The following is a 24,580-nucleotide window of genomic DNA, read 5'->3' as shown; positions in this document are numbered from 1 at the left end:
CTAAGCTGTTTTGTCCTTTATTGCTTTATTTCATGGGTTTTATTAGAACGGTTGACAACTTGAGTGACGTGGCCTTTCAATTTGGATGGGGAAAGAGCAATGTCATTCACCGTCTACTCAATAGGGGCGCTCACAACCTTTGCATGGCTGGTAATGATTTATTTTTCATTATATCGTCCGTTTTTTTTACCTCAAATGTTAATCAAGTCTGTCAAAAGATTCATATTCAAACGTTGTAGCCGAAGAGTATCACTAAGCAAGTTGTAACAAGGTTTCATTAAGGGAGACTTTGGGCAACTGAACTATATCCATATTATCCACTATTACCATAACACAGACAAGCTATGCAGGGCCTGTTTCTGAAAAGCACCCATTCGATGTTGTCCTTGATACTAGTGTTGCGAGTACGACGACTCCAATCAACCCTGTCTGCGGCTGTGCAGGGAGGGGGGGGGGGGTGTCAGAAGAAGAGGATTGAAGAAGTGTAAAAGTACAGCATAGCTTGACTTTGCCACCGAGCGCTGTGTTAATCGCCCACCCTTGTTGAATCCATAAATCATGATGATAGTCCAACTGGCTGAGCCCGGTGACCTGGAGGTGTTCCAACACGGTGGAGAGTGACAGCCCGGGGAGCGCCAAGCTCCGCAGCGTTCCTGCAGGCCCGATGCCCAAACATGCACAGCAACACACTGTGAAGACGAGCAGAGAGGAGGAAGCGAGGGGGGACGGACAGACATGTGAGCGCAGGGTGAGAGCGAAAGCGAGAAGCAGGGAGAAACAGGATAGGAAAGGTGAGGAAGGAGATACAACAGGCTCAAAGATGGAGGGACATTGGGGCATGGTCTCGAAAAAGCAGATCAGGATGCACAGTATGAGTAAAATCTGCTCGAATTCTTAACCAGAGAGATGGCAGGTAATCAACTCCACCTGTACTGATCGAGCTCTGGTCCAGTCACAGCCATGTGGTCCAGACACTGGTCATGCAATGGCCCTTATATTCAAATCCCTTGTCAGAAAACAACAGCTTCAGCTGGGTAATGGTGGAACGCATTGGCTGCTGAGTCAGGAAAAGCCTAACGTAGACACACACATTGCCATGTGATATGTTAGAATTATATATCACACATTCAGGCTTAGCTAAAATTGCCTACCTCTCAGAAGCTGACCCGGAATAAAGAAATGATTGGCTGTGACATTAAATAGTGGGGAGCTCAGTCACTTACTAAGCCGTAATGGGGAACGAAATCCTCTCAAGCAGGGCTGTCCACAAGAGCTGCATACAGGATGAATTGGCATACATTGACATTTAACAGGTGCATGTCACCATTTTGGCGAGCTTGTAAAAAGCAATGTGTGAAATCCCGGCCTACCAGCAGGAGGCTCCCATGAGCAGAAGCATGTCGAGAATGTAACACTGGAAGAAGAAGCTGTTGCTGTATTATCACATCTAAGAACCTCTACATTTTACATTACATTTCGTCATTTAGCAGACGCTCTTATCCAGAGCGACTTACAGTAAGTACAGGCACATTCTCCCCGAGGCAAGTAGGGTGAAGTGCCTTGCCCAAGGACACAACGTCATTTGATACGGCCAGGAATCAAACTGGCAACCTTCAGATTACTAGCCCGATTCCCTAACCGCTCAGCCACCTGACTCCCTGCATGTGAAGGTGTAATATAAAGAAACCAAAGGCTGTTCATGTCAGGTGCTAATCACAGCACGCTATTGGAGTAAACTTAGTAAACTTACCAAGCAAGCGCTTGATTTCAGGAATACCAATAATGTTGTCTGCAGGACATGTCATTATAATGAATATATCTATCTCAACTATGTGGGTTTTCATTAATCTACCTTTCCTTCAGACATTTCATAGGATAAAAGTTTAGGGATTCTCATAACTCCTACTTTTATTGTCTACCTATACAATGGAGCAAGAAAGATTGTTTGCTTAAATGTTATATATATAGTCTGTTTACAGAATATACTTTTGAATATACATATAATTTTGTAGATTAAACCATGGGGATTCCGTTTTTGAAGTTCTAGCCAGTCTCACTGTTGTGTGTTATTCAACAGTTTCTGGTGTGTAGTTTCACCATTGCATCTCAGGTATAAATCAGTACCTGCAATTCCCCTTTTCCCATCTCTGTCACTCTAATTACCTCACATATGCTCCTGACAGGAAACATGACAGGTTGTCAGCCTCGCCAGACACCAATGCACCTGGGCATAGACAGAGTAAATCACCTTTTGACTCCCTCCTATTTCTGTCACAACCAAGCCCCCTCAAGGTAACCGGGAGAAAAAAGGTTACAAAAAAATATATTTTGAAAGATCTCTGACCTTGAAAACCAACAAGAGGCCTCCCTTACTTCCCAGTCATTAGCGGACATAATTTGGCTCTGATTCATCATTGGAGATAGCCTGCCGCCATAATTCATCAGTAATTAACCCCACTCACACACATACACACATGCACACCCACATACACCTACCATGGGTCTAACGCATAGTTGACATTTTTCATTAAATTCCTAGAATTCTTTTCATTATCTCCAAATGAAATGATTTCTCCTCCAGCTCAAGGCGAACATATTTAATTATTGTGAAATCTATTTTTACTCAATTTTTGAACAGTAGGATGAGAATGTCTGTTGTAAAGTCACACGACTTACTGTTGCCCTCCGTCTGAAAACCTTCTGACGTGTTTGACAGATGGGACTATTTGTTTATCAGTGTGACCAAGGTCGCCTATTAACGGTTCATGGACGAACATTGACCACCTCTCCCATGGACACTGTCTGAGGTTATGCTTTGCCACATGAACTACCGGCCCTGTGGTTGATTTAATACCACTCAGATTCCATCAGCTGCACAGACACGTGAACCATCATTTCTGTCTGGCACTTGGCTTTATCAGGTTGCTTCTCTCAATCCCCCCCCCCCCCCCCCCCACTCATGACAACTTCATGTAGTATGGTTGAAGTTTTTTGAAAATAGATTACAAAAAGACCCAGTTTGTATAGAATTCCTCTTAATTATTTTACATTCCATCCGGATATGTGAATAACTATCAGAGAAATCCCAATAAAATGCACTTTACTTAAATACATGTTTACACAGGTTCAGTTCAATAAAATCACTTCATATTTCAAACATTTAAACAAAAGTGTCAAGAGACAATTGAGTCCCTGTTGAGTAGGGTTCGTCACTGCAGATGTTGTGTATATTTCAATTACAATTTCTCTACATTTCCTGTCGAAACACAGTGAACACAAATCTCTTCTGTAAGAACAGGTTTCTAAGTCCCCTGTGCCCAGATTCAATAAAGATACCTCACGTAGCAGGAACATGCAGATGCAGTCTAATTACAACTGTCTGTTCCTTAGGAAAGAATAGACATCCAGGTGACTGCTGCTTCCTTAACTAAGTCTGTCTGCTCATTAGTCCTGGGAGCATCTGTCAGACCTCTACATCGAGTCATACACCAATTATCTGCTCTTCCACAGTATAATCGCAAAGATGTGTGTGCTGTTTTTCATGTACATTTTATGAGGTAGAAGGGGCAATGTTTCACCCACTGTGGTGTACATTGAACATAAAGAAAACAATGGTATTTGATAACACTGATTGCTTTTCATTTCCCAGGTCTAAATACAGAAGCCCATCACATTGACTTAGTGTACTGTGTGATCTAGATCCTGGCATTGTAACAGCATAGTCAATGTCTGGCATCTCCCAGTACCTGCAAATCTGTTGTAAGGTCACTTCCCAGTTAGAAAACCGTGACACTGGGGAGGGGGGGGGGGGGGCATCCAGGAACTCAAGAACTTGATTCACTGTTATGGAAAGGCAGCTGGCAAAGAGACTTAGTCTGTGAAATGTATGAAGCATTGATATGCATAGAGGCAGACTATGCAGATATCTAAGCTGTCCCTACCCTCTCTCAGTGCATGCAAATGGCCTCGGTTGAATTGACTACCCATTTCTTTCTCTCTGAGATCTCCTTGTACAGCTGAAAGCAGATTGGGGAAACTATAAGGCCCACAAAAATATATCTGTGTTGTTTTGCATGATTTTACATGTTTGATTGCTATTCTGTCTATTCGCTTAGCTTGCCATTTGTTGTGTCCAACGTTACTTCAGTCTGTGATTTTCATTGATGTCCTGTATATTGTACCAGGTTGTATCCAACTTGCTGAAAATAAGCATACTTATATTATAAAATATTCTCAGGTAAGATGAATATTGTGATATTGACATGAGGTTATATCGGTGTGGAAAACTCTTGGTGTTATTTAAATGCTTGTAGGATAAAGGCGTCGTAATTGGCAGTTTTAGACTTAACCAAGAGAGCCAGGGCCGCTAGGTAATTTGCATGTCCAGATTCCGGAGGTGGGTGTGATCTCATGTTTGTGTATGGGACTGGAGAAGGCAGGGCAATAGGTGCTAATTGGCCTTTGAGAAAGGGGTTGAGACATTTGCGCTCAAGTCGGATGGCCAGAATTGTAGGCTACAGCTCGACCGAGAGCATCACCTGGCAAACTTTTTGGGGTATCGAGTTGGAAGAGTAGCCTTCTAACTTAGTGTTTGGGAGAGCCTTAAAGAAGTAGTAAAATTGCTGCCGAGTAGGACTACTGTGGTATTGTGCACGTAAAGGAGAAAATGAGTTCAATCCATCTCTTTAGGTAAGTCGGGGATCAATATGGCTAAATAATAATATCGACTTCAGTCACGACAACGCCGGTTTCATATAGAAAATGAATTGTTCGTAAAAGGGGATAACCTGTTTTAAATGTGTTCTAGGACTCTACTGTCCACTCTCGTTACCTTCCAGTTCATCACGGTTGCTGCAGGTAGGCTAAGCTACGGTTTTCTGACAAAATCCTGCTTTTGACTGAGACAATGTGGTGTAAGTGAATTAATATAAATATTGCATTCTAGCTTGTGATGGACCTGAATGCAACAGAACACAAGACTCCGGGAAACCTCAGCACGCTGAATATTTGAACCAATTCAATGAGAGGAATTTGCCAGACGGAAACGTCAAACATCGGGATGCAGGATCCGTTCTTCCCTTCGTCGGCCTCACAGGAAGTAAGTGCTGATTTGGGTGCAATTTTTTTACAATGTCAGTGGGCTTGACCTTGGAGCATATGATTTAGTTATGGCGTTTTTTTGTTAGTTTTTTTGCTTGTCGACCTACCCTCGACCAAGCTGCTAGGTTTTATTGCCCCTTGACGGAAGACATTAGACAGAAGGAATGTGTGTGAACGTGTTGCCCAGTGCTCTGGACATTGTCAATTAGAAGCGTGATTAACAAAAAATGTCATCTCCTTTCACTCTCACTCCTGTCACTAACAGGACATGTCTGTTATTAGAAACAATAATAATATTTTTTGTATCCAAAGGCTCCAAACAAAGTCGGGACTGTTGTAAAAACGGTGGGACCTGCATTTTGGGGAGCTTTTGCGCATGTCCTCCGTACTTTACCGGACGGAGTTGTGAATACGACAAAAGAATCAGGTATGAATCAGGAACGTCCATACATGGATCAAACTGAGCATATAGTTGGTGTAGCTTCCTACTTGACTAACTTCTCTCCCTCTGTCGTCATGAGCAGGACCTGTGGCATGATTCCTCAAGGGGAGTGGGTTAAGAAGGGCTGTTCATACTGCAGGTGTGGATATGGAATCCTGCACTGCTTCCACGATGTCTTCCATGACGACTGTGGTAAGACCGTTTGTCACTATAATGGATGGGTGGCGGAGTGTTGATTTTGTTGTTTTTTTAACCAAAAGCAATGACTAGAATCTAAATTGTAGTTCTTCTCAAAACACATTTCATACCTTTTTTATTGCGATCACAATTCCATTCACATAGGTGTAATGTATATTATCAGTTTTTTACCTGTCAAACTTCATTGTGTTGAGGATAATTTAAAAGAAGTGGCATACCTGCCATTGTTCCAGGGGGCATTTAGGGTCAGGTATCACAAGAGTCGGTAGTCGGCTCAGAATGACCCATAGTGAAGTCAATACAGTTAGTCACCCGACTGAGGTCCAGAAGGGCCACTGGGGTTCCTAGGCTGCTTCCACCTCTGGGACCCACTAAAGATTATTCAAAGACTGGGTTTTCAGGTTTGAGGGACGTGCGAAGGGCCCAATATCCCCGATTTGCATCTCTCCACATCAGGTTCCTGTACTCATGCAATGTCTCTCTCTCTCTTCTCTATTTTCAGATGACACCCAGGAAGTCCAGTGGGGTCGCTCGTCTGGTGTCAGAGTGCAGCAGACAGTGTACTTCCTTATTGCACTACTTTGGGTTTTGTTTGTTTGAGAGCTTAGAGGATTTATGGATTTGGCCACAAATAGCTCTCATGAAAGGACTCCTGGTGTTTCAGGGCAGCAATATTTCTGCAACGCTGAAATGAATTTTCCTTCCAGTGGAAGTCTGAACATCTTGCTGTATAAAAGGCAACTGTCTATAAATGGAAAGACGCTGTACATAATAATGTGTGATGGAAAATAGGGATGTTTGTTCTACATTTTTCTAGGCTTTAGTGAATACACAGTGGTTAGAAGATGCAATATCGTGTAGACTTGTTTTTGCAATAGTAATGAAGTATTTCTGTTTGCATGCACATATTGTAATACTACCTTTGCCCAATTTTTTTTTAAATGTTAAAGTAAAACTTTTAGGTTGATTACTGATGGATAACTACTATTTGCTGACAATGTGTTTGCTTCTCTCCCTTTCTGTGGAAGTGAGAGTTTCATTAAGCATGAATGACTTGTGATTGTTGACCCTTGCGTCCATTTTCCCTTATCTAAGTTAAACAATTATACACCGGCCAATCGATCACCATGGATGGCGTTCCTGCTTGTTGTGTTAGTCATGCTCGGTCAGATATGTTTGTGGGGAATGTGATAGGACTTGAATGGTTTGTCATTAAAATTGACATGATGATTTGATATTGACTTTTTATTTACTCATGCGTGAGATGGAACAACTTGAATTATTCTTTGGAAAGTCGATTTATTGGTTTGACGAATAACCTGTCTAGTCGGTACTTTGATTAAATTGGCTATTGATTGCAGCGGAACTTTCCAAATATATGTTTCAATGTGAATATACAGACAAATTATGTTGCCAACGTCTGACTTATACAAAGGGGTTTCAACACACAAATTTGTCCTCTGGATATGACAGGTATATTATGAGTGAATTTACCCTATTCAGGTCTGCAATTGATGTATTAGCTATGGCAGGGAGAAAATAAAGTTGACATTCATGTTAATCAAACTGTAATTGTGTCTAAAATGCTTTTCCATGTCAGGGCTGAGGCCTGTCTTCTTGCCTCTAAGAGGTGTCAGCACAGAGCCCTCAGATGCAATTGAAAGGCTTTTGTCTGTGGGTAGACAGGATGAGCTATCTTAATGTGGGTCTTTCCATGTGTGCCAGCAGAGTATGTTGGGTCAGACACTCCCAGAGGAACCCAAAACCACTCCAGGTAATGCCCCCTCCCCCTCAACACACACATGCACACATACTACTCAATGGAAGTGTATTGAGATGGTGTGTATGGGTTTGGTGTATTCCTCAGGCATTAAAACCTGATTCCAAACTTTTCAGTAATCTGGGAGATTCCGTGGATGGGATATTTCCTAAAATACAGCTCGCAATACACAAGCTGATCATATCTTAAAATGCAAAGAGTTTTAATACATTTGTAGTGGCAGGGTGAGATTTTTGAAAACAACATAAATGGCAGATTAAGAACAATCGACATTGGAGTGTAGTCTCGGTAAATCCTCCAACTCAGTCTGATAGAGTTGTTGTGGTAAAGAGGTTGCTAGCTACCTAACTGCCCCAACCTAATCCCTCTATACACCACAGTGATTTATTGAGCTGCTCCTGTCTCCACTCTCAGCTCCCAAAGCCAGGTTATCTCTCAAGTAAAGGCTTCATAGCTGGAGCCCCTGTGTCACGCCTGCGTCCTTTAACAGGATAACACTTTTTTGTTGACCACTATTCTCATCCATATCCGCTTTTTACTATGGATCAAGTCATGGCTAGACAATGGACTCCCGGCTCATTTCAACAAAAAGGACTAATTGTAAAATTCCACCAGCCTAGTTTTGTGGTGGACCCCCATGGCTCATAACAAGTCTTTAATCCACCCAGCCTTTGGCTGAGATAAAGTCTGCTTCAGCTCTATCTCCTACACCCCACTGACACTGAGTCAATGACCCCATACACAATCATGATGTTTGAGCAGCTTAGAGAGGGTGTGTGTCTGTGTGAGTGAGTGAGTGTGTGTGTGTGTGTGAGTGTGTGTGTGTGTGTGTGTGTGTGTGTGTGAGTGTGTGTGTGTGTGTGTGAGACAGAGAGACAGAGAGAGAGAGAGAGAGAGAGAGAGAGAGAGAGAGAGAGAGAGAATGAGACTTAATGAGATTGAGGATGCACAGGATTACACACAGGAAATCTTTAGTATTCTATAGAGATGGAGTCATGCAAGGGTAGTCTGACTCCTACTGTGTCAGTTGGGAAGACAGGATGTTGTCAGGGTGGTAAAGGTTTGATAAATAACATGGAACACTTGAATTAAGTTGTGTATACATGTATATTGGGTAAATGGTTTATCGTTCATGCTTTTTAGCAATGACTCAAACCCAACACCATGGTATTTATGACAGTAGTGAAGTCACTGTAGAAAGAAAGCATTTAAAAAAGCAAAGCAAAGTGTAACTAGACTTAATTGTATAAGCCATGAATAATCAGGGATTGAAATATCAAAGATAAAAAGCAAACCCATGACATTTATTTGAGATAATCAACAACGAAGATTGTATTGTCTTATGTCCTTTTATTCTTGCTATCACCATCTCTGACCAGAGTAGGTGGAGTTATTTAAAGTAAAAGAGACAGTCCTATCTAGACTTGATAAGACAGCAAGAAGGATGCCTCCCTATCACCTTTCTAAGTGCAAGCACTCAGTCAGAGAACTCTAGCCTGAAGTTTAATTTCTTAACAATTTTAGTCTGAATTTAGCTACTCTTAAATGTCAAGTTGAAGAATATTTTTGCCTGTCAAATGCTTGGTACATGGACGCATATATAGATTGAAAGTTAGCGTGGGTAAAAACAACTAATGTTATCCAACTTTCATGTATTATGTTCGTTTTTGCTGTGCTTGAAGGGAAATATATCACATTCAGCCCTAATGCATCCATTTGAAATATTAATGTACTTTTGATTGCGGCGTTGGCAAAGCCTCTCTGCTCTTACACGAAGGCCATGTTTTCATATTGTGAAAAGAAAAAACTTTGGAGCTTAATGGCTTTTATCCTCTCTTCTTTAACTTTGTGTACCTTTTCCTGTGAATGGCCTCACCTCTACAATGATCAATTAATGATTGTTCTAAAATGATCACCAGTCCTCACTTCGATAACCGTTCATTCCGTGGTCCATCTCTCTCTTTCTCTCTCTTTCTCTCTCTTTCTCTCTTTCTCTCTCTTTCTCTCTCTTTCTCTCTCTTTCTCTCTCTTTCTCTTTCTCTCTCTCTCTCTTTCTCTCTCTTTCTGTCTTTCTCTCTCTTTCTGTCTTTCTCTCTCTTTCTCTCTCTTTCTCTCTCGTTCTCTCTCTTTCTCTCTCTCTTTCTCTCTCTTTCTCTCTCTCTTTCTCTCTCTTTCTCTCTCTTTCTCTCTCTTTCTCTCATTCTCTCCCCTTCCAGGATCCGAGTGTCTCCAGTGTGAAAGTGGTAAATGCATCTGTTTTGTGGTAGTAAACAGAGGCTGTGCTCGGTAAACAGCCATGGGATCGCAGGGTGGGGGGTTCGGACAGCAGAGGGAATAGGGTTCCCGTCAGTGGAGGACCAGTCTCTGGAGCCTCCCGGGGAGGGTGAGGGTGGGATAGCAGGAGAGTGCTGTCAGCCTTACACCCACACAACAGAAAACAACATACATCACACTGCCAGGGAAAGTATTTACCTTTAACAAGCAGAGGGGGGAAGGGCAGGCATTCTTAAAGGTCGGAGAGAAAGACAGTGATAGGGAGGGTGGACTAAATGATACTGGTACTGTACTAGGGCCTGTTTATGATGCCTCTCTTCCACTTCCCTTCCTGTGCGATCTGGTATCTAAGGGTGATTGTGTTATCTCTCTGACCCCCTCCACAGGTCTTAGGCGAGCAGATACCCCTGTGCTCATACCCGCCCCCCCCTGGGCCATCTGGTTCCTCTCCAGCTGCCAGCAGGACATCCAGAGAGCAGAACTTCCAGGGGACGGGTGGGGGTGGAAGTAGGGTGGGGCTCATCAGCCCATCGCCAAACCTCCGAATGGGCTGTGCCCACGGAATGAGAATGCCTGTGTCCAACCACATGACGGAGGTATGACGGACTGTGCAGCACACAGGCATCGAGTGCCCTTACTGTCCTCTGTGTGTCACATCTCTGTTGAGGAATCCCACACAGATCACAAACCTCAACAGGATGGGTTTTTTTCCTGACTGCTTATCTCCCTGCTTCATGCTTTTTATCCTTCTAGTTTTCATCTGCACTGTTTCGCGTGGCTGCTTTGTTTTAGAATTCCCTCTTGCCCAATACGGAAGCTGATGAATATATTTGATATGATTCATGTACTGTCAGACTTAATGAAGAATGTTGACTGTAAAATTCTGGGCACACCATGTGTTCAGCAAAGGGCAGGCTGCAGTTGTTGTTTTATCTCTGGGTAAATGTGTTGCAATGATACAGAACTAATTACCAGTGCCTTGTTGTGCTACTAAGTCATGTATGATAGGACGTAAAGATATGGACTCTAATTATGTGTCTGTTGTTTACACAAAGCACAGTGAACATAATTTATTTCGAACGTTTCTCTCATTGATGCCTTAAGCCACCACAGCAGACATCACATTTGGAAATGGTAACAAAAACAAAGGGAGAACTTTTGGAGATGTTGACAGGGGTTTGCGGCATCCTTGTGTCGCTGAACCAGGTCAGATGCTAAAAGAAAAAAAGGTTTCATGGTGAAAAAAAAGCACAAACAGGCCTTTGCTGAAATTGCTTTGACACACTGTGTGCTGGCAAAGGCAACAGTAATTATAAGACCCACCTGCCCCTCTTCCCACAGTGCACTCTCAGCAGACCGCAAACATTTCTATTCTTTAAGAGGGGGGCTGTACCTGTCCTGTCTCTGTGACCTGGAGTCACTATGGGAGAGAGGGGAGGGTGGGAGGGAGGGAGGGAGATAACTGGAGAGGAAAGCAGAGACACACAGGAGGAGTGCACTGAGAAAGGGAGAGTAACATGGAGCAGAGACTGGAAGGAGGGGGAGGGAACGCAAGCAAAAGGGCGAGGGCAAAAAGTAAAAGTGAGAACAGGAAGGAGGTAGGAAGGGCGTGATTTGGCGTGAAGAGATTTGAGATTGGTTGATTTCTCCCGTACAGCTTTGTCAGTGCATGGAAGCCAGGGTCGGGGGTTTGGAGCAGCTGCAGCAAGGTGAATATTCAGAACCGCAGTGGTGCTCCGGATGATCAGCCTTGTGCGGGATGACACAGCAGCTAAGAGAGCTGAAACCAAAGCTTTCTGGAATCAGCTCTCCCCCTCGGTCTCTCACTCTTTCTCTCACTGATGCTCTGTCCATCTCGCATGCTTTCCGTCTCTCTGTCTCTCTTGCTTTCTCTCGCTCTCTCCCTGTCTCTCCCTCTCTCGCTCTCTCTCTCTTTCTCTCTCTCTCTTGCTCTCCCTCTCTCTCTGCTTGTTATACCACTGGGAAGCTACTTCGATCTGCTTCTGGTCATTGAAGTCACATATTAGTGGATGATTCAGACCAGTAGAAATGCAGTATTTGCTTCCGGCCCCGATACAGATTCCTAGCTACACTCTTCTCTAGAGACCCGCACTAACGCCACTACAAAGACAGCTTTAGAGCCAAACTTGATAAGCATAGCTAGAATACATTTGGCTCCCAGTCCGCCATTGAAGATGAAATACTATAAACACTTCCCAAAGACTCCCACCCAGTTTGATGGATCACTTCCGAGAATGAACAATAACAACAAAGAAGAGAATTCACTGAATGATGCAGAGGTTAAAAGCCCCCTTTCCTAATGTGAGCATTGACAAGCGGTTTAAACAGCTCCAAATCTGCCAGGAACATGAAAAACGGTTTATTTACTATTCTGTCTAGACAAATAGTTCAGCTGAAAGCGCTGGGAAGCCAGGCTCTATCCTCTCCTACCGTCAGTAGGGAATAGAGATCACACCGTGTAAAACCTTGGATAAACTTCTGATTTCCAGAAAGGGGAAAACTGACGTACAGAGTTAAAACCTTACACAAACCTTGTTCTCTGAGAAAGTCCCCCTTCTACTCCCCTGAATCAGAAATCCCTCGACACTTCAGATACCACTAAGTTAATACACTGCCTTCAGAAACACAAACAAACACACACACACAAAGACACGCACACCAAGACACGCACACACTCTCTCTGACCACCTGTAAATCAATATGGTTCAGTCGTCAATAATACACTCTCAAAACCCAATGGGTCAGAGCTTCTAAAACTAGAGAGACACACACACATTCAAGCGTACACACACACACACACGCAAACACACCTTAAACAAACAACAAATCCCGATGCCCAATACCTCACTGTGTTCACTGTCTAACGGATTCACCAACACACACCCCATACCTCCCCCTTCTTCTTCTTCTTCTCCTCCTTAACCTGCATCTCAGCTCCCATCCTTCATGGTTGTTAAAAAAGGAAATTACATATCAGGGTGGAATTCTCAAACGCCATTAAAGTCTATGGGAGTGGAGGAGGAGTTGTGAGTCTCAAGACACGGGCAACACATTACACACCTCTTACGGCTATAAAAAGAGCTAGACGTTACATTGACATTCTCTTCATTTGGCAAACGCTTTTATCCAAATCGTCGTACAGCAAGTGCATTTATAAAACTGTAGATCAACGTTCAGATGTGCATAGTTCTACAGTGTTTCAGGTCAGAATCAAGGAACAGGTTTTTCCCCAACACCATCATTAAGCAGCCACTTGTCAGCTACCAGGCACGGTAATTATACACAGAATACAACTGTCTGACGTTTCTGAAATGAACATCGCTTAAATCCAGTGCAATGACAACATCTCGTTTACAGTAGCTAGCATGTGCACATGAGGTCATTGTGGGAGGTAGTTCTGTGGATTTTAGGCCAACGGCAATGTTGGTTTTCATAGCCTGGTGACATCCATAGTCTATCATCTCATCCTAACGCTGAACTTTTATTAACAGTAGATATAGACTTCTAGATATGTACTGTATACAATTTCCTTTTGTAAACTCCAAAATCTGATTCGAATAATATTTCAAACGAAAGGTTTAGTGTCAAGCATTCTTCCGATTCTGACAGTAATACGTTAGGGTTCAGCCATTTGTCACCCTGTAAGTGACAGTTCCTTCACTCACGCACTCAAAGCAGCAACAAAATATCGGAGACAAATGATTCTGGAGGAAAGTCAGTCTTTCCAAAAGTGATGTAAAAATACACATTGTCCAGAGCTGGCACTTCATCACTGGGAGAGTTTGTCTAAAAATGACCATGATCGTTTCTGCTCTTGACAGAAGAGAGTGCAGAGCGAGACTTAAAGTGTCTGTGTGATGTATTGCAAACATTCGAATGATAGCGAGGTAAAATTTGAAATCCTCAACATTCTTTTGTGCATGTTGACCAAATCAGTTGTATATAGCATACTGCCACCTGGAGGAAGACCCTAAACAACCCACAGATTGTTCAAACTGTAAGGGACTGCTTTCCACTGCAAAATAAATTTGTTTGGACAGTTTGGAGAACAGTCTTTGTGTTAATTTGCTCCGAAAGAACTGTGTAAGAGGAGAGCACCAACACTGGATGTCAACACCGTCAGGCGGACTATTATTAGGCAGCTTCAATGATGACTGTGTCAGTAACATGAGCACTACTAACCCATTTCCATCCTCTCGCACAGCGCAGTTTTGGCGTCACTGAGATGTGAGAGCTAAGCTGTCTGCTGTTTGGGGTTTGAAGTGTTCTTAGACAGGGGAGAGACTGGCAGGTCTTTTTTAGTGGGATAACTTCATAGTTCTTCAAAGCACAGCACTGTCACCAGAGGAACTCGCCGAAATGACAGCTAAGGAATGTCGTGTGGTGGATGAAATGTGTTCTCGTGGCTAAACTGTGCTTGCTTCTGTGTGAAGAATGACAAGGAACCATGGAAATCAGGTTAAAAAGGAGGAGGATAGGGCTGACAATTTGCCCTCATCTGACTGATGCTAGGATGCTGAGACAAAGTACACAATCTGACTGCAATATACAGTACCGCAAATGATAACGAGATCATGCAATTAAGCACAAGTTTGGCTGAGAGGAAGCGATATTATAAAACACTGAGTAGAAGGTGTTAATGAAGCAGTCCTCAGCTCAACATTGCCTCCATGTGGAGGAAGACCAAACGATCCTACAAACCTGCAAAGTTAGCAGGGATCCTGCTTTGGTCATGATGAGTTGAGGAAATACAGACATCAGACACCTTTTCCCCTCCTAAGTTATGCCTCAGCTTATGATATGAATCAAAATATGTATGTTTGAAACGTCAGGCATTCTTTTTCTTGCCACGCCTAAATCCCTTTCTCCTCTCTCCACAATTCATCAACGTACCTGCCTGTCTGAATGTTTGCCTACCTGCATGTCTGTCTGAATGTTTGCCTACCTGTCTGTCTGTCTGTCTGAATGTTTGCCTACCTTCCTGTCTGTCTGACTGTCTGAATGTTTGCCTACCTGCCTGTCTGTCTGAATGTTTGCCTGTCTGTATGACTGTCTGAATGTTTGCCTACCTGCCTGTCTGTCTGAATGTTTGCCTACCTGCCTGTTTGTCTGTCTGAATGTTTGCCTACCTGCCTGTCTGTCTGTATAAATGTTTGCCTACCTGCCTGTCTGTCTGTCTGAATGTTTGCCTTCCTGCCTGTCTGCCTGTCTGAATGTTTGCCTACCTGCCTGTCTGTCTGTCTGTCTGTCTGAATGTTTGCCTACCTGCCTGTCTGTCTGTCCAACTGCCTCTGCCATTGTCTTTGTATCAGGGTGAGTTGTTTCTGTGACTGTGGAAGCGGTGAGAGAGTACCGGCCAGAGACCAATGGAAACCTTCTCTCTTCTCCCAAAGCCTTGATGGCGTGGTACATGAACAGTGGCAGTGGGTGAAAAAGACACGATAAATACCAGGCTTTCCTATAAATCTATTTTGTCAATGCACTCGGGAGGGGGGGGGGGGGGATTTCCATGATAGATTGGGTAAGAGAGAGAGAGACACAGACAATTAAAGACAATTAATGAGAGAGAGACAGAGAGTGAATGCGTGTGTGGTTTTAAATGAAATGGGGCCGTAAATGGACTGCATTTATATAGTGCTTTTCTGCCTCAGCGCTGGCACCCAAAGCGCTTGAAATAGTTTGCCTCTCATTCACCCATTCACACACGGCGGCAGAGCTGCCATGCAAGGCGCTAGCCTGCCCCTCGGGAGAAACTTGGGTTCAGAGTCAGCACATGGCCTGGAGGAGTCGGGTATCGAACCGCCAACCTTTATCAACAGATGACTCTCTCTTCCCCCGGAGCCACAGCCGCCCAAACAAGTATCACGTATCATAGATAAACAAGTATCTGAGTTATGTCCTCCATTTTACAACACAATATATTATATTTACACAGCACTAACAATGAAAAACAATGGTGTGTTATTTCAGATCTGTACCAGATCTGTTTCTTCTTCCTTCTCATAACCTCTCTCCAACTCTGTAGCTACTGAGAATCCCTCTTGGCCAATATGTCAAGGGTAGAAATATCCTGTTAACAAGCGGGCTTGTTAATCTGTAAGATATTTCTAGCGTTTGCTTGTGAATGTGCACGGGTCTGAGGGAGAGACAGAGAGGAGGAGAGAGAGAGAGAGAGAGAGAGGCAGAGAGAGAGAGAAAAAGACAGATATAGAGAAAGACATAGACAGAAAGAAAGAAAGAAAAAACGAAAGAACGAAAGCGTAAGAGAAATAGTGATGGAAAGAAAGAGAACCATCCATCAGTCTTGCGCCCACACACTGCCCTTCCTGATTGCCAAAAGCGGCTTTATTTGGCAGCAATGAAACACACAAGGCCCGTAAAGCCAGTGAAGTGGCCTTGCCAGGCCCCTTACCAGCCCTGCAGTGATCAGGCTGCACTTAAACCGCCTCTCCACTTTTTTAGTGCTTCTGCATAGGCGCAATACCTGGGCTTATGACGGGGTATCAGGGCTGGCTATGGGCCTGTGCCCGGGAATCGAGGGAGAAGCAATCCAACATGTCCCCTCCGAACTGGGGGAGGGGACATACTAACCCATCCTTCGTAGATAATTCATGTCCTCAAACTGTGCCAGGAGTGTGTAGGTGGACATGGGGAGACCTTGAAATGGGTCTCGCGCTTGGATTTCAGATCTCAGACCGACTGGAATGTTTCAAAAGTTAGACGATGCAAATCTGACTCTGTGTTCAATATGTTTTCTTTCACCCGGCAGGCCGTCCTCCTGCTCAACTCACTCCAGCAGAGCTTAACATTGATTGGTGATGATGAGAAGAATATATAGAGCAGGTGGAAAACCCACACCACTCACAGGCGCACGCACACGCTCTCCCCCTAGTGCACACACACACCACACACACACACACACTCACACGCTCTCCCCCTCGTGCACACACACACCACACACACACACACACTCACACGCTCTCCCTTTCATGCACACACACACCACACTCACGCTCTCCCCCTCGTGCACACACACCACACGCTCACACACACTCACACACAACCACACAACCACACACTCACATGCTCTCTCTCTCTCTCTCTCTCTCTCTCTCTCTCTCTCTCTCTCGTGCACACACACACACAACCAGCATCAGACAGCCTCTCAGAAACAGCAGTGTCTCACACCCCATTGACTTCTGGCCAAATCCATGTGGGCAGCTGAGTGGCCAAATACCCTCACATCAAACCACGGTTTTGTCGTGCCTTCCAGATGACTTCCCTGTTTGTGGGTCTGGTATGTCACTCCTAGTTAACCCAAACAGATGAAAAGCGAGATTCCCCCCTGAGGAGATACAAACCCGACTTTACAGTAACACCTAGTGTTGTTCTGTTTAATGTCACGGCCCAGCAGCAGCTTAGCAGAACAGATCTATGGCCTTGCTGACTGGTTGGCTGGAGGGATGTTATATGAAAAAGACAATGGTGTTAATCTACCCGATGTAAAGATAGCCTGGATAGCGTGTTCTGGGTGTTATCGTGTTTACACGTTCTTGTTACATTTACAACCCAGTCTACCACACATGGAATGCCACAGGCATTACGGGAGACTCTTCGCCAACTTACTGACTATAAAATGAGGATTTGAAAACAGTGCCACACATAAATATAGACCGGTCTGACCTGTGTTCTACCGTGACAGCATACTGTATTGATGTTAGCACACGTTCAGATGTGGTCACATGGTCCTGGCCTAGCTGTTCCCCTCCATGCCATTACAGTAAAGAAAGGTCAAGACGTTTCATCTTCCAAGGACTCAACCTGTGCAGTTACAGTTTTTCTCGATTGGTTACACACATTTTCTGAATGCATACCTCATACTCTCAGAACTCTACACACAAATCAAAAAAACACACACACAATGGGCAAAACCCCTCACTTCTCCTGCAAAATTAAACTTAACATTCAAAACAATGTTATTTAATCTCAAAATGGTATTTTGTTTTCAAATGACAAACACAGACCCTCATATGAATAGATATTTATAAGAACCATTTGAACACTGATGTGCTCAATGTAAAACACTATGATGAATGGAAAACACTTATTCTTCATTCATCATAGTGAGTTAGGCCTTTTTTTGTTCAGTGTTACATTTACTACAGACAGTACATACATATGTTTTATACTCAGAACACAGAAATACACGGTAACAAATATATTTTACATATATGTACACAGTGTACATCCCAACCAACACAAAGTTGCACATACAGTGGTTTACATACAAAACAACAGAATAATTTACTGTATAGTGTATACAGTTACATAATTAAAATTTTTCTTTGTATTTGCATTTAGTCATTTTTGTAGTGAGTGTAAATTTCTTACCTATTCTCATTTCGGAAAGTCCCAATGATGGATGCTGCAGTGTACCTGCTCAAATTTGGCTGTACTCTTTGCCCAGCCTCCCTCATTGTTAGACCATGGTTGACTACATGGTCAACCAAAGCGGCTCGGATCTCATCAGAGATTATGGTCCTTGGCCTTCCTCATCCTCGTCCTCCCTGTCCTCCTCCTCTTACTCTCACTCCTCTGCCTCTGTTTCCAATGTTGGCATCCATTGCTCAAAAACAGAAAAGGTCACCTGTTGCCCTTTTATTCTAAAGCTCTGATTGTTAATTGTAAAACTGTGTGACAGGTGTTTGCCTGAGTTAGTGTGCGTATTTGAATGGCAGTGTGTTCTTTGTGAAAACAAAAGATTTTCTTCATGAAAATTGTGCCAAATGCAGAGAATTGTGTGTAGTGTTTTGAAAAAAGTGTGTGTTAGAACTGCAATTTGAGTGTAAAGTAGGAATTGTGCTTGTAGTTTAGCACAATTGGTTCATGGGGTTGGTGCATGAGTTACATGTTGTGGTCATTGTGTCTCAAGTACCAGTATTTGTGTGTAAACAATTGAGAAAAACTGTAACAGGGAGCTGAGCAACTAAGCACTGAACCAAACCAAGAGGAAAGTAACTATGCAGTTCATCCAAGGAGAGATATCTGGCTGTCTGGTGAGGTGCTAGTGCAGTCCTGAAGGGCCCTGGGGGGGGGGCTGTTGGGCGTGGAAGCCGACTAAGCCCTGGTTAAGAACCTGTAGCCCCCACGGCGCTGACCTGGTATTGCATTAAGCCCCGTGTCATTAGATGGACCCCACGGGTGGTGTGTGAGAGTTTGTGGGGTGACATGTGGAGGAGATGTGTCAGACCAACCACGACTGGATGGAACTGGTGTTGTTTCCTTCCTATGATCTGTCACCCGGGCAGCTCTGGGAATGTTGGGCCCCGCGAACAGAAGATTCCGGGTCTCTTAAAATACATATTAATCCGCGTTGGCCGTGTAAGTTCAATCCATCCCGACTTTTTTTTTTCATGAAACCCTTTGGCACGAACGCTGGAGGGCAGAGCTGAACACGGAGACTGTCATTGTTTCAGAAACCCACAGCTGTGCGATAGAACAGAGAACAGGATGAAAGGAGGGAGGGAGCGGAAAGGAGGAAAGAGAAGATTGAGCGGCCATCGCAGGAGCCACCCGAGTGCTCCTGTGGGCGGGGCGCTCACCTCTGGACGACTGTCTCAGACTGTGAGCGCAGCAGCAGTAGCAGCCGGCTCCTCGCCACCCAGAGGAGAGGACACTGATTCAACCTCAGCAGTAAGTCTCCCTTTCTCTGTGTTTATGGAGTGTGAAATGTGTTCCATCTCAGGTGCCTCTCAATGCCCACAGATGAGAACATGGTACAGAAGTTCATGAAGTATTTACTGAATATGCAGCTGACTGTTCTCTATGGGTCTGGGAGCCAGGCATAGAATTCCAAGACCCACAAACAGAATTAAACAATGATGAGATGTACAATATAAGACTGCAGGTGATGATTCGTGTTCAGGGTATTTTCACAGGAGTGTGATCGTACTGTATGAATTTATATTATTTTGCTGGAAAATGCCTACCGGTGCCATCTTGAAACTTGAGCTACTTCCAATACCATACAGCAGCAAAACATCTCCTTAACTGACCTCCCTCCTTGTTTCAGAGAATGAATTTGGCCCGGATCCATGATAAATATAAGCTGAAGAAGTTCTGGGAGCAGAAAATCGAAAGCCACAGCCAGTTGACGGGGAATGAGGAAACCAGAATGAAGATGAGTGCTTTATCAAAGTGAGTACCTCTGTCAGGACTGACACCTTAGCATCCTTCATATCTGACATCCATGGGGAACAAGTGTGTGAAGAAGGGGGTTTTTAACCCCGGGAAAAAATAGGTTTCTTCTGTCTTATTAGAGCAGGCGATAGAAGATAATTACCAATGAAATCCTGTCTCACACACAGACATAAGAGACCACTTTGACAAATGACTATAGGTCAGTTGGGCTCATTGGCAGGTGTGCACAGAAGGAAAAAGCCATTTCCAAAGGACATTCTATTGAGAAATTGGCTTCCTGTGATGTTCTACCCCCAACACTCTAGGATCTCATTTGCACCACAAATATAAAGCTCCAGCAGTGTACATTATTTTTAATACTTCATCAAAGCCTGGGGTCTTTTGGTGTTTGCAGATTTTTCACACGTGGAAGAGAATTCAGCTGAGTTGTATCGTCTGTAACAATGTCATTACAATGAGCATCTGTTCTTGTTGGAGCGCTCCACTGAACCGAAACCTCGGTAACCAAGACAACCGCCTTTCCACTCTTGAAGCATAATTGACAAGCAAATGAGTTTTAATCGATGGTGGGCGAGTACAAGATCTTCAATAACAGCATACAGACAGGCATGCAGGCAGATAGGCGGGCTGACTAGCATAATACATCGGTAAATCTGAACATATTAAAGTGACTTGGTAATGGGCAGGTGGAGAGTACCACCAGGCCTCCGATTGGCCCTAAGATTCAGGCTTTCTTGGCCAGGCTTCTGTCTCTCCTACCCTGGGCTCTGCTCTGCTGTAAGGTCAATGGGGATCAACACATACAGTGATACAAATGCACCCTTAATCCTTCTTCTTTGGTCCTCTGACTAATCAATGTGAGTGTGTGTTGCCTTTGGAACAGCTGGGGGAGTCTCACAGAGTTGGCTAGCCTGCATGCCTGTAATTAATATACAGATCATTCACACACATAATAACCCAATCGGCTTCAAAGCCTCATCCTCATTGAATTAATATGTGTATCTTTTAAAGCCCCAAATCCCCTCTGTTACAAAATAGTCTGCAAAGACCAGGGCTTCTGGATAGGGGATAAGGGGGGATTGGACCAGGTGGTGAGCGCTGCATTGTGTCTCGTACACCAACTTTCCCCAGTATTGACATTGGACTGGTGCTGTATGAGATTGCTAAAACAGGATGGCTATTATTTTAGAGATGATTGTGTGATGTGGCTTGACATTTGGCTTGCTGGAGGCCCCCGAAATGCCACAGATGCTAATTAGCATTCTTTGTCTAGGCGCTGATTGACATTGTGTAGGTGTGAGCCAGATCATGTGTCAGGGTTCTTGTTTATGTTTGAGTGGCAGGAAGGCAGGTGGAGCTGCCGGTATGTTAATTAGTAAATCAATGTGTTCTGTCCGCCTCAAAACACAAACGCTGAACATGAAAGACATACTGCCTCCGATGCTGAGAAGCATCGTGCAAACTCTGGACAGTTTCAGGGTGTTTGTGGGTGGGAAGGAACATTGTTTGCCTTTGAAGTTCAGCGAATGTGTTTTTAAGACAGATGACTAATGCGCTGGTCCGCTCGCTCGTGTGATCTCCGCTTGTAACGTAAACAAGATCTTCCTCCTTGTGTTGTCCCCAGGCTGCGGGAAGAATGGGTGAGAAGGCTCAAGTTACAGAACCAACACCAAGAGAGCTTCTATGAGGAGCGCATCAGGAGGGCCAAGCAAGCCCAGCTGCCTTTGAAGCTCTAGAACTAGAGTTCCTTCTCCTTTCTCGACCAAGGACTTAACAGGCCCCCCTCAACTCCATATCATGATTCTGTGGACCTGTAGTGGGATCAACCAAGTGAATCAGATGTCACCGATGAGCTTGTTTGACGAACTAGTGAACTGAACTGCATGTGAAATTCATCAGAGGATTCAGTAAAATGCTGTCTACTTGCAATTTCTAGTGGTTTTCTTGTCGGAGAGAGATGTACTGTAATAGCATGTGGGGAAATATTAACTAATTTCAATAAGGATGTCTTCCTTTTTCAAGAATAAACAATGGAACACAAAACTAATCAGCAACATTAATCAGTTATTAACCATACAAAATGAAATACAGTAGGTTAAAAACTTGATTCGCGTAAGGTGTCAAATACATACTTTAGGTCATTATGTACGTATAGTCATTTGTCTACTTTCATAGCAAAGATATTGTATAAAGTAGGAAATACAGACACATCTGGGTATAGTACAGTCAGGCTTGTACTGAAGGACCTCCAGCTCCCTCCTGTGGTCAAATATTCAGAATCTACTTTATAAAAGAAAATTGAGCCTATTCTTTTGTTATCATTGTGGAGTGACACTTCAAACCTTCATAACTCATTCTATCAAATATCAATTTGTGTTTTCATAGTCTTCTATAAAAACTACTCTGGCTATATGTTTATCAGTGATTCTGCTGTTTAACTTCTAGTCCCACTGTTCTAGAGCTTAGATGACAACATGTTACACCAGTTTATAGTGAGGACAGAGGCACCATTACCTCGGTAAATTAAAGTAATTTATTCATTTCCAAGCATAAATAGGTGAACTAAGGTGGGGATTGGAACCAAAACTGGAAAAAAAGCACAAAAAAAAAAAAAATGCCACAAGTCAATTTGAGACTGATTCAAAAAAGAAATACTACAGACTTAGTCTTCAGAGTGAGTAAGAAATCTTGTAGCTGTTTTTTTGCTGCCCATTTCTGTAAGTCAGCAAGGGCAGTCATCAAGCGAAAGAGTCCATAGAACATTTGTTATACTGTAAATATTCTGAAAATACACTGGAGTACTTTCATTCTTTCCTTACAGTCTTTCACCCTCCCTATCTGACTTTTTTTCCTGACCCGCTTTCACAATCGTTCGGTGTTGTTCACTTCCTTTTTTTCTTGCTTTTCTTTCCTGTCTCTCCCTGCTGAGAGCCGGAGTCGGCCCCACCACTCTTCTGGCTCCTGGTCTTCAGCTTGGGTATCATCTCAGCCACGTAGATCATCACATCTTTCCCTGGAGAGAAGATAATAAAAGACAAAGACTAGAGACGCAATCTACAACACGGTCGTCTCAAACTCACAAAGAGCCTAAAAGATACCAGTGCAAAACAAGCGCGCGCAAAGTGGGCTTCAAGTCAACAAACAAACAAAATAACTCACTCGTTGCAAATTTGTCCGAGCAGAGCGTTCCGTCCTCCTGTTTCATTTGGACACGCACACGTCCTCTGAACGTCACATCTCTGTTCCACTCTCTAGAATACATGCTGTTCTGTGTTGGATGAAGATCAATAACATGTTAATATTCACAATACAATGATGGTGAACAAGGTATCCAAGTTAACCAAAAACCACCATCACCTCAACGAGGATATTTGCCCCTGCAGCAGTCAGGACATCACGGATCTCAACACAGGTAGGGTTCTCCACAGCCTTGTTGGAGACAAAATAAAAATACAGATGCAGTGAGTTAAAGAAACCTTTTACTCTGTAAAGACCACACTATCAAAAGTCTGAAAGGAGGAATTATGGTTAAGTGAGGACCCAGGCGATACTGCATGCATCCGTGTGGACGTGTAGGACTCCACTGCTGCTGGGAGAGGGCAGTATTATACGTCAATTGAATCAATGTTAGAAAAGCACTTAGCAAGCTAAGTAGTTGTTGGCAGTAGATAACGTTCGCACGATTACTTTTTCAGACGGTATTCGCCTTCCCTCGGCAAGGGTCTTCTTACTGTTGACATATGCGGGATAGATGCAAATGTACCTGAAAGACACATCAATATAGTTTACATAGCTGCCAACTATTCTACTAACTTCAATTTATAGTTTAAATGTTATAGCCCATGGTTAGTGTTAAATTAAATTGGTTTCGTGTGGATGTGTTTGTGTTGGTTAGCTACTTTGTGTCAGTTAGACTAATTTATTGACCAGAGATAGCTTAGCTAGCTAGATGTTTTCTAATTCTGAAAGAAATTACCCTATATTTTCAAAGGATTGCAAAAGACACAAAGTTACTAGCTACCAATATATTATTCGTATTAGTGTTCTGCAGACATTCCCACATATTGTGTAAATTGTTAGCAACGGTGATCGTCACAATATAGCTACAGCTACAACTATTTCGAGCTGGTGTATATGCTAGTGCTACCACTGCCTAGGCTACTGTCTGTAGAACAAGCCTAGCTATTTAGTAGCGTACAACCAGAGCGGTTTCATAGGCTGTCACATGATATTGCACGTACTTACCTGTCTTTATCTGCCGGATTGTCAGATAGTGGAGCCATTTTTATACTTATTTAAGACGTTATGCTAAGCCTAGCTTGCTAACAGGATTGTTGCATGTGTAAACACAACCGGATGGATGCTGGTTTTTCTCTGCTGACCAGTATTTCAATGATTGGCTCCATACACCGGAAGCTTCTTCTTCTTGTTTTACGGCGTTTGGCATCTACCTTATTGGTGCAGCAACGCCACCTTCTGCTTAGAGCACGGTGCCCAAACCTGAACCCTATGAACAGTTTCCTCTCTCCTGCGTCCACTGTCTTACCCAAGTAACTTTAACACTT

The 24,580-nt window shown here is 43.5% G+C and overlaps 2 protein-coding genes across 2 annotated transcripts; one reads left to right on the top strand and one right to left on the bottom strand.

Moving 5' to 3' along the window:
• Window positions 1–4,528: 4,528 nt before the first annotated feature.
• Window positions 4,529–7,005, top strand: tdgf1 (teratocarcinoma-derived growth factor 1). Its single transcript, XM_067258508.1, has 6 exons — window positions 4,529–4,689; window positions 4,808–4,857; window positions 4,946–5,098; window positions 5,413–5,527; window positions 5,625–5,734; window positions 6,243–7,005. The coding sequence occupies exons 1-6, from the start codon at window positions 4,667–4,669 to the stop codon at window positions 6,338–6,340; spliced, it is 549 nt and encodes a 182-aa protein (XP_067114609.1). The 5' UTR covers window positions 4,529–4,666; the 3' UTR covers window positions 6,341–7,005.
• Window positions 7,006–22,529: 15,524 nt separating this feature from the next.
• srp19 (signal recognition particle 19) lies at window positions 22,530–24,391 on the bottom strand. The gene is made up of 5 exons (XM_067258191.1): window positions 24,261–24,391; window positions 23,703–23,778; window positions 23,373–23,444; window positions 23,175–23,283; window positions 22,530–23,028 (listed from the first exon to the last, which is right to left on the bottom strand). Exons 1-5 carry the CDS (start codon window positions 24,296–24,298, stop codon window positions 22,898–22,900), a joined length of 426 nt encoding a protein of 141 aa, XP_067114292.1. The 5' UTR covers window positions 24,299–24,391; the 3' UTR covers window positions 22,530–22,897.
• Between the last annotated feature and the right edge of the window lie 189 nt (window positions 24,392–24,580).

The sequence above is a fragment of the Osmerus mordax genome, chromosome 20 (genome assembly GCF_038355195.1).
Source record: "Osmerus mordax isolate fOsmMor3 chromosome 20, fOsmMor3.pri, whole genome shotgun sequence".
In the NCBI taxonomy this organism is placed as follows: Eukaryota; Metazoa; Chordata; class Actinopteri; order Osmeriformes; family Osmeridae; genus Osmerus; species Osmerus mordax.
This window is presented reverse-complemented; position numbering and strand designations above follow the sequence as displayed.